Below are 17,593 nucleotides of genomic sequence, written 5' to 3'. Positions count from 1 at the left end.
ACGAGAAGAGTGAGGTGAGACAGACGAGAAGAGTGAGGTGAGACAGACGAGAGACAAGAGTGAGGTGAGGTGAGACTGACGAGAAGAGTGGGGTGAGGTGAGACAGACGAGAAGAGTGAGGTGAGATGAGACAGACGAGAAGAGTGAGGTGAGGTGAGACGAGAGACAAGAAGAGTGAGGTGAGGTGAGACTGACGAGGAGAGTGAGGTGAGGTGAGACAGACGAGGAGAGTGAGGTGAGGTGAGACAGACGAGGAGAGTGAGGTGAGGTGAGACAGACGAGGAGAGTGAGGTGAGAGACAAGAAAAGTGAGGTGAGACTGACGAGAAGAGTGACGTTGTATTTTTGTTGTTGTTGCATTCAAGCAATTGATGCCGAATTGCCACTAATTCGAAAGTGAAAGTAAAATACACACGGTGCTTTTAAGCTATTTAAAAGCGGAGAAAAAAAGGGAACACCCCGCCCCCGCGGTGATACCGGTATTATCGGTGTTGTCACACATCGATTAACCGGTGGGAAAATTTCCTCACCGTCACAACCCTATCGCTTTAACCGTGTAAATACTAGGGGTGGGAGAAAAAAACTGATCCATCGATGCATCGCGATTCTCTCTCCAACGATTCTGGATCGATTCTGAGAATATCAGAATCGATTCTGAGCTTAGTTTTTAACCAGATGCGCGATGACGCTGAGCTTGCTTTAGAAACACCCGTGTTCTGCTTGCTTCCAATTCCTCACACACATACACCACCCCAACCTTCCGTAAAATAATCTTTCATAAAGTTCGGAAAGGTTGAAGCGAATTACAAGGACATTCGCGGGCTTCATTGCACTTGAAAATTTTGCACGCTTTGTTTGATGTTACACTTGAAGTAGGGTGTGTGAAAAATGAATGCGATTTTCATGCGCATCTCGTCAGTAAAGCCGCTTATGGTGATCAGTAGTAAATCTCCAGCACGTGCTTTCAGATGGAGCGGCATTTACTACACAGAGCCGTAGTTCACTGACAAGCTACACAAAATCGCTTTCAAAATCGGCAATGAATCGCCTGCGATTTGGAACGCGATTTTGTGTAACTTGTCAGTGACCTACGGCTCTGTGTAGTAAATGCCGCTCCATCTGAAAGCACGAAGTCATCATTTATGTGGTTTGGAATGCAGTGGACTTGTATATTTATGGGAAAATTTCCTCACCGTCACAACCCTATCGCTTTAACCGTGTAAATACTAGGGGTGGGAGAAAAAAACTGATCCATCGATGCATCGCGATTCTCTCTCCAACGATTCTGGATCGATTCTGAGAATATCAGAATCGATTCTGAGCTTAGTTTTTAACCAGATGCGCGATGACGCTGAGCTTGCTTTAGAAACACCCGTGTTCTGCTTGCTTCCAATTCCTCACACACATACACCACCCCAACCTTCCGTAAAATAATCTTTCATAAAGTTCGGAAAGGTTGAAGCGAATTACAAGGACATTCGCGGGCTTCATTGCACTTGAAAATTTTGCACGCTTTGTTTGATGTTACACTTGAAGTAGGGTGTGTGAAAAATGAATGCGATTTTCATGCGCATCTCGTCAGTAAAGCCGCTTATGGTGATCAGTAGTAAATCTCCAGCACGTGCTTTCAGATGGAGCGGCATTTACTACACAGAGCCGTAGTTCACTGACAAGCTACACAAAATCGCTTTCAAAATCGGCAATGAATCGTCACAATGTGTAGCTTGTTAGTGAAAATCCAGACGAGGAGAGTGAGGTGAGACGAGAGACAAGAAGAGTGAAGGGAGACAGACGAGAAGAGTGAGGTGAGGCGAGGACGACGAGGAGAGTGAGGTGAGAGACGAGAAGAGTGAGGTGAGGTGAGACAGACGAGAAGGGTGAGGTGAGACGAGAGACAAGAAGAGTGAGATGAGGTGAGACGAGAGACAAGAGTGAGATGAGGTGAGACCGATTTGGAACGCGATTTTGTGTAACTTGTCAGTGACCTACGGCTCTGTGTAGTAAATGCCGCTCCATCTGAAAGCACGAAGTCATCATTTATGTGGTTTGGAATGCAGTGGACTTGTATATTTAAAATATGAACCTCACTAACAGAAGGCTGCTTTCAATTTCAAATGCTGACATGTGCTTTGTTTGTGAAGACTGCTCACGCATGCGTCTCAAAATGGTTTTATGACGCAAAATTAATGTAAACACAGCCAGTTATGTCTTAAGGGATAAAACGGACAGGACAAACCACATTACTTCTTATATTTCAAAAGAGATCCGTGCGTGAATGCAGCTCAATAGATCTCCCGCTGTCTGTGATGTCATAGTAAAAAACAACAGTAAAGATGAAGAAAAATCACTCAGTTCTTGAATGGAAAACATTCAGATCATCTTAGTTTCTATGCTCCTCTTTATTATTTGCTACTTGCTTGTATGTTTTGAAGTTATATTAGTTTAAAATTCTTAACATACAACTGTTTTAATTATTTTTTTTCAATTTGTAATGATTTTAAAAAGTACTTAATTACCCATGTAAGGATATGTAAAAGTAAGGATTTTAAGATTCTCAAGTTGGTAAACGAATTAATTAATTAGTAAGGGGGGAAAAAATTAGATCAAGAATCGTTCTGGAATCGGATCATGAGGTGACTACAGATTCCCACCCCTAGCAAATACTAGTGATGGACGGAAATTTCGGAAACCAATTACCATTACTAATATTTTCCTTTTTTTAAAACTCCAAAACTGGTAACATGTCAGCTGTGTGGATGGTAGTGCTCAATTAACAATATCGGTTTGCCTTTTTTTGCTTATTTTGAGATGTTTTAGTCTAACGCATGTAACAAGATTCCCACCCCTAGCAAATACTAGTGATGGACGGAAATTTCGGAAACCAAAATATTTGTGTTATATACCAATAATATTACTAATATTTTCCTTTTTTTAAAACTCCAAAACTGGTAACATGTCAGCTGTGTGGATGGTAGTGCTCAATTAACAATATCGGTTTGCCTTTTTTTGCTTATTTTGAGATGTTTTAGTCTAACGCATGTAACCTCAGACACTTTGATCTTCTGAGATATGGACAATACAAACACAGTTTATTAACATACAGGCATCCGTTTCCACTTCTCACTGAGAGAAGATGCGGGAAAGCTTCTTTCTCACCTTTGCATTGTTCATCCTCCCCCATTTCACGCCCTTCACTCAGAATGGTCAATAGCATAATCTAATGTTCTACATGAATGCAAGTGATATTCACAGTCATGTTTGGTTTCATTTGAAATGACTGGTACAATGGTCTCAATCTTACAAGGAGACTAAAAGGTAATGAAGATTACCAAACGGTGGAGGTACGGGTCCAAATGGGCCGATTGGACGAGGAGGGCCGTATGAGCCCATGGGTGGCGGTCTGAAGCGCTGCTCTGGCGGGATCATGGGCGGGTGGCCATTGAGCGGTCGTATCATCATGGGTGGCATGACTGGGGGTCCGTACGACTTCGGTGGAGGAACCGGAGAATCACGGATGGGAGATGGCAAGAAGGATCCCTGACTCTGAGACTTGGAGAGCTGGAGGAGAAGATGCAGAACTACAGGTTATGAAAAAAAGTGATTTAACACCGGATTCCTGTTAACCGACCCAAGCAGACATCAGTGAACCACTGCAAGGCCAGAAACATACTTTATACAAGAACAACAGCAGAAACAAGCGCTTCACAAACACTTCTGTTAGCCCAACATCTTAGACATAAAACATTTTAATATTCCAGTCGCCCTGAGATTTTAAGTTTTTTTTCAATCATTTAACATTCACATGCATGCTCACGGTTCTCTGATGTTGTTTAATGGTCACACTGGTGTTTTAGGAACCCAATCACATTGAATATAATAATAACAACAATAATAACCCTAATAATAGTAGTAATAATAATATATATATAATAATTTTTTACTATATTAACCAATTATAAAAAAAATAAAGAAATCTTACTGCTGTAAAATAAAAGTTTAATTTAAAACAAAATAAAGATTGATAATTGTATTTTACACTACAAATTACAATACTAATATTTGTCTTAAATTCTTCACTTACGAATGTTCAAACTCTCAAGCTTTTAACACTTCAATGCCTCAAGCTTAATTAATAATTATCATAACTGTTGATTATTAATCTAATTATAAAAAATGAAACAGTGTTGTAAATTACAATTGTACTGTAAAATTTTTTTTTAATTGAATATAATAACATTAATAACTATAATAATTAATTAATTAATTATTAATGGATACTCAAGCTTTTATAATTTATGAAATATGTATATTTGTAAAATATTTAAGCTTTTGACATTTCAAAGCCTCAAGCTTTTATTTTGGCAGAATACGGCTGAAAGGCTGTAAACTTCAGTGTACAAAAATGTTAGAAATTATGAAAATCTGTAAAAGCACGAGTGGCAAATGTTGCGTTACCCAACTCGCAAGACATGCAGAGATGAAGCTGCATTATTTGTGCAGCCCGATTTATTTATTTTCATTTTACATTAAATTCAATTTTACATACTTAACATGCGCTTGTGTCACTGTGGTGGTAATGCATCTTACTACTCATTAGGGCCGATAAAGTCTTGTTGTGTTCCATTTCAATCAATCTTGCATTGCTAGAACTATTTTGCATTCATGTACTTGTGTAGAGTATGTTTCAGGCCTATACATGCTGTAACTCACTCACCGACATGAGGTTTGTTAAACATACGCCACATTCTGAGCACAAGACCCACACGGTAATTAGAAAGTGAACAGAAAGACATGTTGTGATTAATCAGGCTCTGAAGACCCCCAAAACAGACCCTGGCACTGTGCACAAACCTGTCCCATCCATCCCAGCACCCAGCCGCTGTACTCACAGGCTCTATGGGCTCAGACGAGACCTGCTCTGAGGCCTCGGCCGTCTCACTGACCGGTGCCGGCTGCTTTAAAGCAAACACACCCATCGCCGTTTAATGGAGAACAACATCTGGATACGCATGACTGTTTACTGGAGATCTCCTCGCTCACATTTGGACATATTGTACATAAAATCTCAGAGAAAAACATGACAGCTGTGATCCTTACCATCGGTCCATCGTGTGCACAGGGAGATGAAGTCATCGGAGGAAACATTTCTGAAAAAGACATTTAGACATCTGTGAATGCAGATATAATGTAGATCTTAAACCGTGCAATGCAAACCATATCTGATAAAGATTTATTAAAAAAAATAAAAAATTATTTAAAATTAATGCTGTTCTTTTGATCTTTCTATCCATCAAACAATCACAAAATATGTAAACAATGTTTTTAATTTCTCTATTTAGCTTTAATTTATTTCAGTTTGCCATTTTAGTATTTATTTTAGATGACAAGCCAACATTTCTAATTTTCATTTAAGAATTTAAGCTTTTCATCTAAAATTTATATTTTATTTTAGCTATATTTCAAATCAAGAAATGACCATTGTCATATTTTTTAGTATACTTTTCCTATGTAGCTTTGATGTATATTTATTTCAGTTTTAGTTATTTTGGTACTTATTTTATTTAGTTGGCAATGCAACATTTCTCATTTTCATTTCTTTTTTTTTTTTTGTTAGCAAGAAAGCATTAAATTGATCAAAATAAAAATTGATGCCAATAAAGACATTTATAAATGTTACAAAAGATTTCTATTTCAAATAAATGTTGTTCTTTGGAACTTTGTATTCATCAAAGCATCCTGAAAGATCAAATGTATCATGGTCTCCACAAAAATTTGAAGCAGCACAACTGTTTTCAACATTGATGATAATCATAAAAATAAAATGTTTCTTGAGCAGTGATCATGTGACACTAAAGACTGGAGTAATGATGAAAATTCAGCTTTGACCACAGAAATAAATTACATTTTACAATATATTACAATAGACAACAGGTATTTTAAATTGTAATAATATTTCAAAATTTTCACTGTATTTTTGATCAAATAAATGCAGCCTTCTTTGCTGCTTTATAACAGGTCGTATCATAAGCACCTGGTCTGGACGGCAGCGGGTGTCCGAGATCCGAGAAGCGTCCGTGAGGGTCAGACGGGGGTCGTGGACCTGGAACAGATCACAAGGGATCAGGAGCTGTTATCAGTCATTTATACTGACATTAGAGGCTGGAGTTCAGGAGCAAACACATCAGCAACGCTTTCAATGACAAAGACTGAAGGAAATGCTCCGAGGAGAGAAACTGAGGGGGAAATGACAGGAAAGCTAAAACGGAGAGCGACTCAAAAACAGGAAAGCTGGAAAATGAAAGGAGAGGATAAAGTGGAGGAAGACGACACAGCGGCGACTCACCGAACGGATCGCCCCGTCGCCCTACAGGTGCAGAGGGGGGGCGTCCTGGACCCTCTATCATTAGAGGAGGAGAGGGAGCCCCCCCACTCACAGGAGACGGCCCGTACAAATCACCTGTTCAGACCAAACCAGCACAATCAGAAACAATGAGCCAATGACACAACCGGACACATAAGAGCAATCAACCCTGCGCTAAGCTCCGCCCCTCGGTTACTGTCGCAGAGTCTGACAAGCCTCCCAAAGGTAGAAAAAAAAGTGAAAAAGTACTATATTATGATGAGTATTTTTAAAAACTGCATATTTATGTGTTATGTGTATGTTAAATGTCAGAAGAAAACCGATCAAATACTGCTTGTATTCTCTCTGGACTTCATTGACTTACATTATAGCAGCATTGTTTGTATACTAATATAGTAGTTATTATTTTTCATTAGCTTTCATTTTAATTTTAGTTATTTGTTAATATGCTTTTGTCACTAGGTTTTGGATAAAAAATAAAAAAAAACTTTTTCTATCTAGCTATTAAGTTATCTAATAATTATATTTTATTTCAATTTTATTTAAATTAATGAAAAAGATTTGTAATAGCCTGCCTAAATGTGGTTTTGTCATTGGCAGTTTAAACATTTTTTTTCTCTATTAAGCTATTCTGTTTAAGTTTATTTAATAATTATATTTCAATTAATGAAAACAATTTTTAATAGTTTTGGTTAACAATAACAATTTTTCTATTTATCATTAATGATTTTTATTTCAGTTTTAGTTATTTTGGTACATATTTTATATATTACATTCTTTCATCTAATATTTACATTTTATTTCAATTAATAAAGATTTTTAGTTTCTGTTAACAATAACAACTTGGCATTATACAAGAATGAAACCCTGTCAGACTGAATGCATGTCATCAGTTGTTTTTTAAACAATGAATTTCTATTTTGCATGAATGATTTTATTTCCATATTAGTTATTTTAGTACTTATTTTAGTCACCCAGGCAACATTTCTATTTTTTTTGTTTTACATCTAATATTTATATTTAACTTAGTTTCTGCTTAATTTCAATTTATGAAAATGATTTGATTAGTTTTCATTAATAAAATAACATTGCATTTATACAAGAATGACCGTCTGTGTCTGAAAAAATAATTATTTTAAAAAATAATGTTTGTGTTTTCTTTCATTTATTCTTACTTCAGTTATTTTAGTACTTAACGTTTTTTTACATTTTCATCTAATAACAATAACAAAAATGATTTTTAATAGTTTGTTAACACCACTACATTATGCAAAAACAAAAGCCTGACAGAAACTCCTCACCTCGGCGCTGTGGAGGCATGTGGCGGTCTGGAGGTCCAGAGTTGAGTTTGAACAGACTTTGCTCCAGGTTTGATATTTTATCTCTGTACTCCACAAGCCTTTACAAATGCACAAACACCAGAGTTCAGCAACTAGTGTTGTCACGGTACCAAAATTTCAGTATTCGGTACCAATACCAGTGAAAATCCACCAAAAAAAAAAAAACATGCCAATTAAAAATTAATCCAAACTGTGTACATATTTAATTTTAAAGGGCTTTTAAAACCTTCTAGAGTTATTCAGCCAAGAATAACAACTAAGTTAGCTAAAAAAAGCAACAACAAAAAAAAAAGCCCAGAATTGCTTTTCTGACTGATATGAAAGTTAACCATTTGTACATTCTCTAGCACGCATATTTTAGATTCACAGTTAAAGCCTCTGGTGTGTAAAAATAGTAAATATCATCATGTCCTCCTGTTTTTTTAACCCTAATAAAAGCTATAGGAGCATTAAATAGTTAATAAAGAAACTTCAGTCGAATGCTCATTATATTAGGGTTAGCTGCACTTGTGCTAACGATGAACTACTCTAATAACAGCGATGAGCATTTCAATCCGACATTCAAATGAAACTTACCTGCTTGAACGCTTTCATTTGATCCGGGTGTCTGTCTTTAAAGTGTTTTGTTAGTTTGATGCGTTTCCTCATTTTGATGTCGCCACGTCTCAGTGCTTTTATGAAGAGAGCGCATCTGCTTTTGCGCTCTCCGTAAAACATCCGTTTGAATTTTTTTACACTAACAGCAATGATATGGAGGATACTGCATTTGAACAGTGTGATATTCTATTGTTCCATTCTATTATAAAAAAAAAAAAACCCCTAGTTACGTGTGCCGTGCTAGACTAACTGAGACTTGTCATGCACTTGTATACTGTTGTTGTTCTCTCGTTGGTCTGATTGCTTCTATTGTTCTCATTTGTAAGTCGCTTTGGATAAAAGCATCTGCTAAATGATTAAATGTAAATGTGATTTGATGAATACTCACTTCTGACGAAGAGTGGCCGACTCTCTTCGTTCCTCCACCAGAGTTCGTTCAGAGGTGCGGGCTTTCAACTATAAAAAGGAAAAAAAAAAAACAGTAGGTATGATTAATACATCGGTAAATATATCAGTATTAGCCAATTTTATTATTATTAATAAAAATGTAATAATTTTGTTATCTGCTTTTGTCTTTGCCATTTAATTGTAATGCTTTTAAATATTTATAAATAATTGTAAGCTATCAGAATCAGTCAGCAAAAGACTGAAAGCTTCTAGTTTTCATTACAAAGTCTACAAATGGTTTTCATTTTTCTGGATTGTTTTAATGGTTCAATTAAATTTTATAAAAATAAAAAAAGCATGTCTAATTAATTGAAATCATAAAATTAGACAACTTAAAAACAATTTATTAAAAGTTTAACAAAATACATTTTTAGGGCCCCATAAAATCCGTTTTATTCCATGTTTTCTGCTTTAATTTTACATTTTTATAATTTTAATAATCAAAAAGCATGTCTACTCAATTGAATTCATAAAATTTTTACATTTTAAAAATTTCTTACGATTTTTACAACAACATGGCCACAATAGTTTTTTTTTTCCCCCCCCAGAAATTGTGTTGTCCGTTAAAACTTTTCTAGATTTATGATTTAATATAAACGTATTATCAAAAACAGTGTTAATCAAATGAAGGCATGAAACATAATTTAACTAATCTTTTCAAATGTAAACCAATGAATATGAACAATTATTAAATTTTTTGGCAAATTGCTGTACAACAGAAGTTTACTGTTAAAATTAAAACTATAAAAAAAAAATGTAAGGAATATTGCACATTTTCATTATTAATATTACTATTAGTAGTATTACCATAAGTAGTGCATTCCACTGTACAATAGTAATATTTCTGTATTTAAAACAGCATTTAAAACATTCTGAAATGTGTACCATATCAGTTATTGGTCATAACACACAAATAATTGTAAGCGATCAGTATCAGCCAGTGAATCCCCAATACAAAAGACGAAAAGCTTCTAGTGCTCATTACGAAGACGAAGCGTGGTAATTACTCACCCAGTTCTCATGGACTTTCTTCTCCTGGATTGCCACCTGTTAGAAAGCGATGGCAGGGAGATGAGAATGAGACTATGATGAGTTGAGAATACAGTGATTCTGTCAGTAAATGTTTCTCACCTCAGACTTCAGAGAGCGTTCGTTCTGCTGCATCTCGTCCTCGATGTCCTTGATCTTCTGTTTCAGGGCTCTCACCTCCTCCTCTGAGAGCACAGCTTTACTGTCCACCTCCGACAGCTTCGTCTCCTTCTCGCGTCTCTCCAGCTCCTCCTGAGTCAGTTTCCTACACACACACACACACACACACACATCACCAATGCAGCGACATGAAATACAGGCTGCACTTGAGGTTTGAAATTCAATTGATATGAAATCTGTGTCATCCTGAACAGCCAGATCAGAATTTAAGTCATCTATTTCTTCTCATTTCTCCTGTTTTCTAGCTGTCGTTGTCTAATAAACCTGGCACTTTGTTCCTCTGTTGGAAGTCACCTGTTAAACGCGTCAATGTAAATGTATTTTGCATTATTTAGGATGCAGCGTCAATGCAAAAGGTCAAGTCAAGTCACCTTTATTTGTATAGTGCTTTATACAATACTGGTTGTCAAAGCAGCTTTAGAGTCAAACAGGAAAATAGTTTGTCAATGATGCAACAGCTGTGTGAAATACAGTAGTTTGTATCATAACGTGCACTTGTGCGCAAGATTTCTAGTTTCCATCTGCACTTCCACTGCACAAACTTACAGCTGATGCTCAAGTTTTTCCCCCCTGAGATAGTTTAATAGCTAATAGTTTATGTTGAATATTTTAGAACACAGTAACTAAAAACATGGAAATAATAAATGAAACACACACACACACATATATATATAGCGCAACATTGAACTAATGGATCTAATTTGAGCACTCGATTTTTTATTTCACACTGAAGAATTACAATATTAATACCTTATTTTGTTTAGCATATATTTCTTCTTTAAAAAAATAAAAAATTATATTTCCCCAAATTGTGCAGCCCCAATTAAATGCATCAATAACAGATCACAATAACTGGCTTTTTATACTAATGGATCTCTTTATTTTACAATGAACTATGAGAATTTTTATATTAGGGCTGGGTATCGATTCAGAAGTCCCGATTCGATTCGATTTCGATTCGCAAGCTCTCGATTCGATTCTTGGTTCGATTCTCGATTTTTTTTTATTACATTCAGTGAATATAGTTTTAATACAAATGCTATTGATATTTCTAATTAAAAAAAAAAAAGAAAAAAGAAAGAGTAAACATCAGTTTACAAATGGTAAATTAATAAAAAGAAATTAAGAGCCACAGGCCTGTATTTTAAACCTATTCTTTATTGTATAGGGTCCTTTTTAAACAATAATAAGGCCTAATAAAATGTTCTTAATTTTTCTGGTAATCAGATGAAGGCATAAAACATTCATTTAATTTATCCTAATCAACTGAAAATTAAACACTTTTATTTTTTGGCAAACAAAGTGCTGCACAACAGAGGTTTACTGTTAAAATTAAAAAAAAAAACAAATGTGATTATTCCTTTAAAAATAAAGATTTATTCATATTTATTAGTAGTAGCAGCATTGTTGTTACATTGAGTCTTAAGACTGCTAAATAGTAATATTTCTGATACAGTTTCTTCACGTTAAACTAAACTTTTATTTTGAAGGGGTTGCCTTGAGGAACTTGCAGCTGCTGTGTATGTGATATGACGGTAGTTTTGTCAAATTAAACGGTAAAATGCTAATGAAGTGACTCTCAGAGCAGCTGGGGATGATATTTGTGTATTCATATCATCAGAGTGAGACGACAGAGGCTGAAAACACCACAAGCGTCGTCCGCGCTTTAATAAGCGTGTAGTAAACGAAACAGTGCGTCGCAACACCCGCCATTCATTCATTGCAGAAATCATGGCGCCTTATGCGTGATATCAAATGCATCCACACATTTGTAGTATTACTATAGAATTTTACCTGAGCATTGCAAATTACGCATATTGCTTTGTTCTTGTCAACAGTATCTCCGCCATAAGCACTGAATGAATGACAGGCTTTCCGTTGTAACATTGCGTAAGGGTGACATCTAGTGGAGAAAACTGATGAAAAGATTCACATTAATCAGATCTTGTTTTAAATGTTTGCTGAAATAAATACAGGAAAAGATCGATTTAAAGCTTTTGAGAATCGATATCGAATTGACGCCATTTAAAAAAATTATTAATCAAAAAATTTTATTTTTTTTTGCCCAGCCCCAATTAATATATCTTATTTTGTTTTTGTTTTAAATCGCATTTTAATAATAAAAATAAATACATTTCTGCAAATTGTACACACCCAATTAAATGCATCGATAACCGATAACATCTGGCTTTTTATACATTATTCTTAGGCTATTCATTATATGTTAATAGAATGCCTTCATACATACTAACTTAAAACATAGAAATAAAAAAAAATTACTATATGGCAACACTCCCTGAACTAATGGATCTGATTAGAATTTTACAGTGAACTATTACAATGTTAAAATATCTTATTTTGTTTAATATCTTTTTTTTTTCATTTTTATCTTTCTTTTTTTTCCAAATTGTGCAGCCCCAATTCAATGTATCTATATTTTGTAAAAAAAATTAACTGAATTTTAAACTGAAATCAAAATGCATTTCCATAATCGTGCAGCCCTAATTTTATATATATATATATATATATTAGACACAATAGCTGGCTTTTTGTGGTTGGTCTTTTTTTACTTTAATTTTGAAATTGAAATTTGGAATAAATTACACACACAAATAATTATTCTACTTAGTAGAATGCCTTCTGTACGGTTTCATTTTATACACACTAACTAAAAACATGGAATTAAAATTCTTATATTGCAACACTCCCTGAACTACTGATCTGATCTGTGCACTTGTAAAGGGTTTGATCGTGCATGGATGCGATGTAATGGTGTGCAGTGTGAATGAAGTGTGAGCTCTCACTGCTGCAGTGCGTTCTCTTTCTGCTGGTAGAGTTCAGTGGTGATTTCCAGCCTCTGCTGCAGGTGCTTGAACTGGTTCTCCAGATGCGTTTTCTCATTGTTCAGATTCATCTGGGCATGCATGACATTCTGATATTGCTCTAGATTAAAAACAAAACAATACATGACTAGATGAAGAGGTAGAAAGCCGATCGGAAGGTGTTCGAACGAACAGTCGCAGTCTTCATACCCTCCAGCTCCTGTCTGGCTTTCTGTTCGGCGAGGAGACTTTCCACGTAGCGATTCCTCTTGTCTTCAACAACGCTGAGAGTCACTTTAATCTGTGAAACAGAAACTGCATTAGAAATGAGAAGAGTGTTGAATTATCCTCAAAATAAAATCAGACCCATGTACCCTGGAGACGTCCATCATCTGCTTGATTCGCAGTCTCACGCTGTCCATCTTCTTCTCTGAAAGCAAACAGACGCTTGTCGTTCAGAACGGAGGAGAATGTTTCATCTAACCAGCTTCGAGCAGCTCATTGCTCGTGTAAAACAGCAGCAAAATGATAAAAGACACCAATGTTCATTGAATACATGTAGGGCAGCACGACTAATCGCAATAAAATCTAAATCACAAGCAGTTTATCAAATTTAAGATAAAGCCGCAACCATTCAACATTTGAAAATGAAGATATTAAGACAGCCGTAAATATATGTTGTAATTTTACAATTCTACGGTAAAATAAAATTACATAATTTTTCGTACTTTGTTCACTGTAATATTAGAATCGCACTGTTATTTTGTTTAATTTGTTAATAACAACAACTACTTTTAATATTGTTAATAATATAATTATTAAAGTTAAATTAAAAAAATATATAATTTTTTTAAATATTAAAGATTAAATGCATTAAATTAATACATTTAAATATTACTATTACTACTACTAATAATAATAATTTAATATCCTATTTTGTTTAACATTACATTTAGAATTATGCTAATTATTATTATATTGATTAATCACTCATTTTTGGCCAAATTGTGCATACAAACAAACATTTTATTGCAGCAGAAATTATCAGAAAAACTACAATAATATTTTTCCCATCATTAATAGATCACAATAACTAGTTTTTATGGTTGCCAAGCAACAAAACAATCAAACCTCATTCTATAAACATTGGTCCTCTTGCAGCATGAAGAACAGAATTATTCAGATTTTGAATAAAATAAATTTAATCTATACTGAAATCTGTCAAATCCAAAATAATTCCATATAACAGTGCTTTTGACTTTAGTTCTAAAGCTTCTCAGAGTGTCAGACATCTCCTCAGCACTCGCGAGCAGAAGTAAAACATCAGATTATTTCTAGCTCTTGAGCACTTCTTTTCTCAGCAGATGACTTTCTGAATTTCCCACGTTTCATCTGCGGATCACAGCAAACTCAAGCATTTTAATGAGCCACTCTAGATGAGAGCCTGTGCAAATGCAAATGTATGCAACTCCAAAAGACCAAAAACAGACCGGGAAAACAAATTTAAATAGAAACTGGAGTTATAAATAGAGTGCTTACCAGCATCTTCTCCGTTAGACATTTTAGCATCGTCTTTCTGTAGTTCTGCAGGATCACAGGCTCCCAGATGATTGAGCTCTGCAATACAGCTGGACAAAACCTAGACACCAGAGCATGGGATGCCATGCATTTACACCGTGATATTTTGAGAAACACACCATAATTTCCACTGGAGCACCTGTTTTATCAAATGCAACAAGCTTCACTCACGTCAATCTCATTCTCCTTGTGCACCAGAGTGTCTTCCAGCTCTTTCTGGGACTTGTGGTAAACTCGGATCGCCTCGCTCAGTTTCTTGTGCTTCTCCTGCCAGTCTTTCGCATCACGGAGGAGCTGTTTGAAAATAAATGATCATTCGATTCAAGCTGACATCGATGGATGAATGAGATTCACAGCTCTGACAGCAGGACTCACAGATTTCTTCTGCTCTTTTAAAGCGCCGGTTTCCTTCTCGAAGGACAGAACCTGAGCCTTAAAGGCATCTTCTCTGAGTTTGGCTTCATCCATGAGGACATGAACCTGTTACCAAATCAAAACAAACCCCAAATGTTCAGATACATATTCAAGGGACTACAAAACTAGGCTATAGTTAACTCAAACTAAAACTAATTTAAATAGAAACTGGAGTTATAAATAGAGTGCTTACCAGCATCTTCTCCGTTAGACATTTTAGCATCGTCTTTCTGTAGTTCTGCAGGATCACAGGCTCCCAGATGATTGAGCTCTGCAATACAGCTGGACAAAACCTAGACACCAGAGCATGGGATGCCATGCATTTACACCGTGATATTTTGAGAAACACACCATAATTTCCACTGGAGCACCTGTTTTATCAAATGCAACAAGCTTCACTCACGTCAATCTCATTCTCCTTGTGCACCAGAGTGTCTTGATCATACAAAATGCATGTTATTTTTTATTTAGTATTGTCCCAAGTAAGATATTTTACAAACAAAATGCATGCCACTGTCTTCTCATTAGACAAATTAAAGAAAGAAATTATATATACAGTGGGTACGGAAAGTATTCAGACCCCCTTAAATTTTTCACTCTTTGTTATATTGCAGCCATTTGCTAAAATCATTTAAGTTAATTTTTTTCCCTCATTAATGTACACACAGCACCCCATATTGACAGAAAAACACAGAATTGTTGACATTTTTGCAGATTTATTAAAAAAGAAAAACTGAAATATCACATGGTCCTAAGTATTCAGACCCTTTGCTCAGTATTTAGTAGAAGCACCCGGCAGTATGGTTGTCATGATCTCACACCTTACACGATCACACGTAATATTATAATGTAAATTATATTTTGCTAATAACTAGCTTGTTTTCATATTATATGATGCAATAATGCCTATATTTTTTTACATAATCCAGTGCATTAAATATTTAATAAATTATAATTACTGCAGCATGTGATTATCTGATACACACAAACCAAAACATCAGCTTATTTTTAAATGAATAAATCTGACATCAGTGCAAAAAAAGATCTTTGAGATCAAATGTATATTTAGCTGATATCTCAATCATAATGAGGCTGACTTACACTGATAGGTTCTGCCTTTGATCTAGAGGAGAAGAGAAGATTTGAATGGCACTGATTAGACTGAAGCAATCTCAAATGAATGAAAACATTCATCACAAGGTGATTCTTACAGCGAGAACCGTCCTCCAGAAGAACATCAGTACTGTAAATGTACCGACAACCGCCGTAACCACCACCGGCTCCCAGGGGACGCCGTGCAAAGTGGGTCCCGGTCGCCATTCCTCTGGAAGACCAGTGATCAGCTGATCGACACAAAAACACATGAAGTATCATCAGTTTTATGATAACTACTACAAAAAACCTCCTCATTTAACTACTTGGTTTCTACTGAAGCACATTTTCACCAAGGGATATAGAAGTAAAAAAGGTCATTGCAACTTTTTATCTCACAATCTGACTTTTATTCTAGCAATTCTGAGTTCACAATAAAAATAAAAAAAACTGAATTACGAGATATAAACTCACAATTACGAAAAAAAAAAGTCAGAATTGCGAGTTTATACCACGCAGTTCTGAGAAAAAAAGTCAGAATTGCGAAAAATAAACAATTATGAGAGAAAAAAGTCAGAATTGTGAGAAAAAAAAAGGTCAGAATTGCGAGATATAAACTCGTAATTGCGAGAAAAAAAAGTCAGAATTGCGAGATATAAACTCGTAATTGCGAGAGAAAAAAAGTCAGAATTGCGAGATATAAACACAATTATGAGAGAAAAAAGTCAGAATTGCGAGATATAAACTCGTAATTGCGAGAGAAAAAAAGTCAGAATTACGAGATATAAACTCAATTATGAAAAAAAAAAGTCAGAATTGCGAGTTTATACCACGCAGTTCTGAGAAAAAAAGTCAGAATTGCGAAAAAGAAACACAATTATGAGAGAAAAAAAGTCAGAATTGTGAGAAAAAAAAGGTCAGAATTGCGAGATATAAACTCGTAATTGCGAGAAAAAAAAGTCAGAATTGCGAGATATAAACTCGTAATTACGAGAGAAAAAAGGTCAGAATTGCGAGATATAAACACAATTATGAGAGAAAAAAGTCAGAATTGCGAGATATAAACTCGTAATTACGAGAGAAAAAAGGTCAGAATTGCGAGATATAAACACAATTATGAGAGAAAAAAGTCAGAATTGCGAGATATAAACTCGTAATTACGAGAGAAAAAAGGTCAGAATTGCGAGATATAAACTCGTAATTGCGAGAAAAAAAAGTCAGAATTACGAGATATAAACTCAATTATGAAAAAAAAAAGTCAGAATTGCGAGTTTATACCACGCAGTTCTGAGAAAAAAAGTCAGAATTGCGAAAAAGAAACACAATTATGAGAGAAAAAAAGTCAGAATTGTGAGAAAAAAAAGGTCAGAATTGCGAGATATAAACTCAATTATGAGAAAAAAGTCAGAATTGCGAGAAAAAAGAAAGTCAGAATAGCGAGATATAAACTCGTAATTGCGAGAAAAAAAGTCAGAATTACGAGATATAAACTTGTAAGGATAAAAGAAATTCAAATACTTTGATCTTCTGAGACAGACAATACACACACAGTGCATTAACATACAGACATCTGTCTCCACATCTCACTGAGAGAAAATGCGGGAAAATGTCTCTCACATATGCATTGGTTCCTCCTCATCCCCTTCCTTCCCCTCACCCATCCTTCTCTTCACCCAGCTCACTCAGAATGGTCAAGAATATAATGTTCTATATGAATGCAAATAAGATTTACAG

At 35.2% G+C, this 17,593-nt stretch overlaps 1 protein-coding gene across 1 annotated transcript in view; it reads right to left on the bottom strand.

Annotated features, from left to right (window-relative positions):
* Positions 1-3,296: 3,296 nt before the first annotated feature.
* Positions 3,297-17,593, bottom strand: part of LOC107559075 (MIA SH3 domain ER export factor 3) — a 19,222-nt gene continuing 4,925 nt past the window's right edge. Inside the window, exons 4-21 of the mRNA XM_016242806.1 lie at positions 15,979-16,110; positions 15,869-15,890; positions 14,961-15,049; positions 14,729-14,833; positions 14,525-14,647; positions 14,315-14,414; positions 13,150-13,205; positions 12,986-13,076; positions 12,758-12,896; positions 9,876-10,038; positions 9,756-9,791; positions 8,686-8,753; positions 7,662-7,759; positions 6,343-6,456; positions 6,031-6,099; positions 5,097-5,146; positions 4,889-4,954; positions 3,297-3,557 (exon numbers count right to left, since the gene is read on the bottom strand). Coding sequence (XP_016098292.1) covers positions 3,297-3,557; positions 4,889-4,954; positions 5,097-5,146; positions 6,031-6,099; positions 6,343-6,456; positions 7,662-7,759; positions 8,686-8,753; positions 9,756-9,791; positions 9,876-10,038; positions 12,758-12,896; positions 12,986-13,076; positions 13,150-13,205; positions 14,315-14,414; positions 14,525-14,647; positions 14,729-14,833; positions 14,961-15,049; positions 15,869-15,890; positions 15,979-16,110 — 1,782 coding nt within the window. The remainder of the gene's footprint in view (positions 3,558-4,888; positions 4,955-5,096; positions 5,147-6,030; positions 6,100-6,342; positions 6,457-7,661; positions 7,760-8,685; positions 8,754-9,755; positions 9,792-9,875; positions 10,039-12,757; positions 12,897-12,985; positions 13,077-13,149; positions 13,206-14,314; positions 14,415-14,524; positions 14,648-14,728; positions 14,834-14,960; positions 15,050-15,868; positions 15,891-15,978; positions 16,111-17,593) is intronic.

The sequence above is a fragment of the Sinocyclocheilus grahami genome, unplaced genomic scaffold, assembly GCF_001515645.1.
Source record: "Sinocyclocheilus grahami isolate Dianchi unplaced genomic scaffold, SAMN03320097.WGS_v1.1 scaffold674.1, whole genome shotgun sequence".
NCBI classification, from domain to species: Eukaryota; Metazoa; Chordata; class Actinopteri; order Cypriniformes; family Cyprinidae; genus Sinocyclocheilus; species Sinocyclocheilus grahami.
Note: the sequence above shows the minus strand (reverse complement) of the source record. Positions and strands in the feature narration are given on the sequence as shown.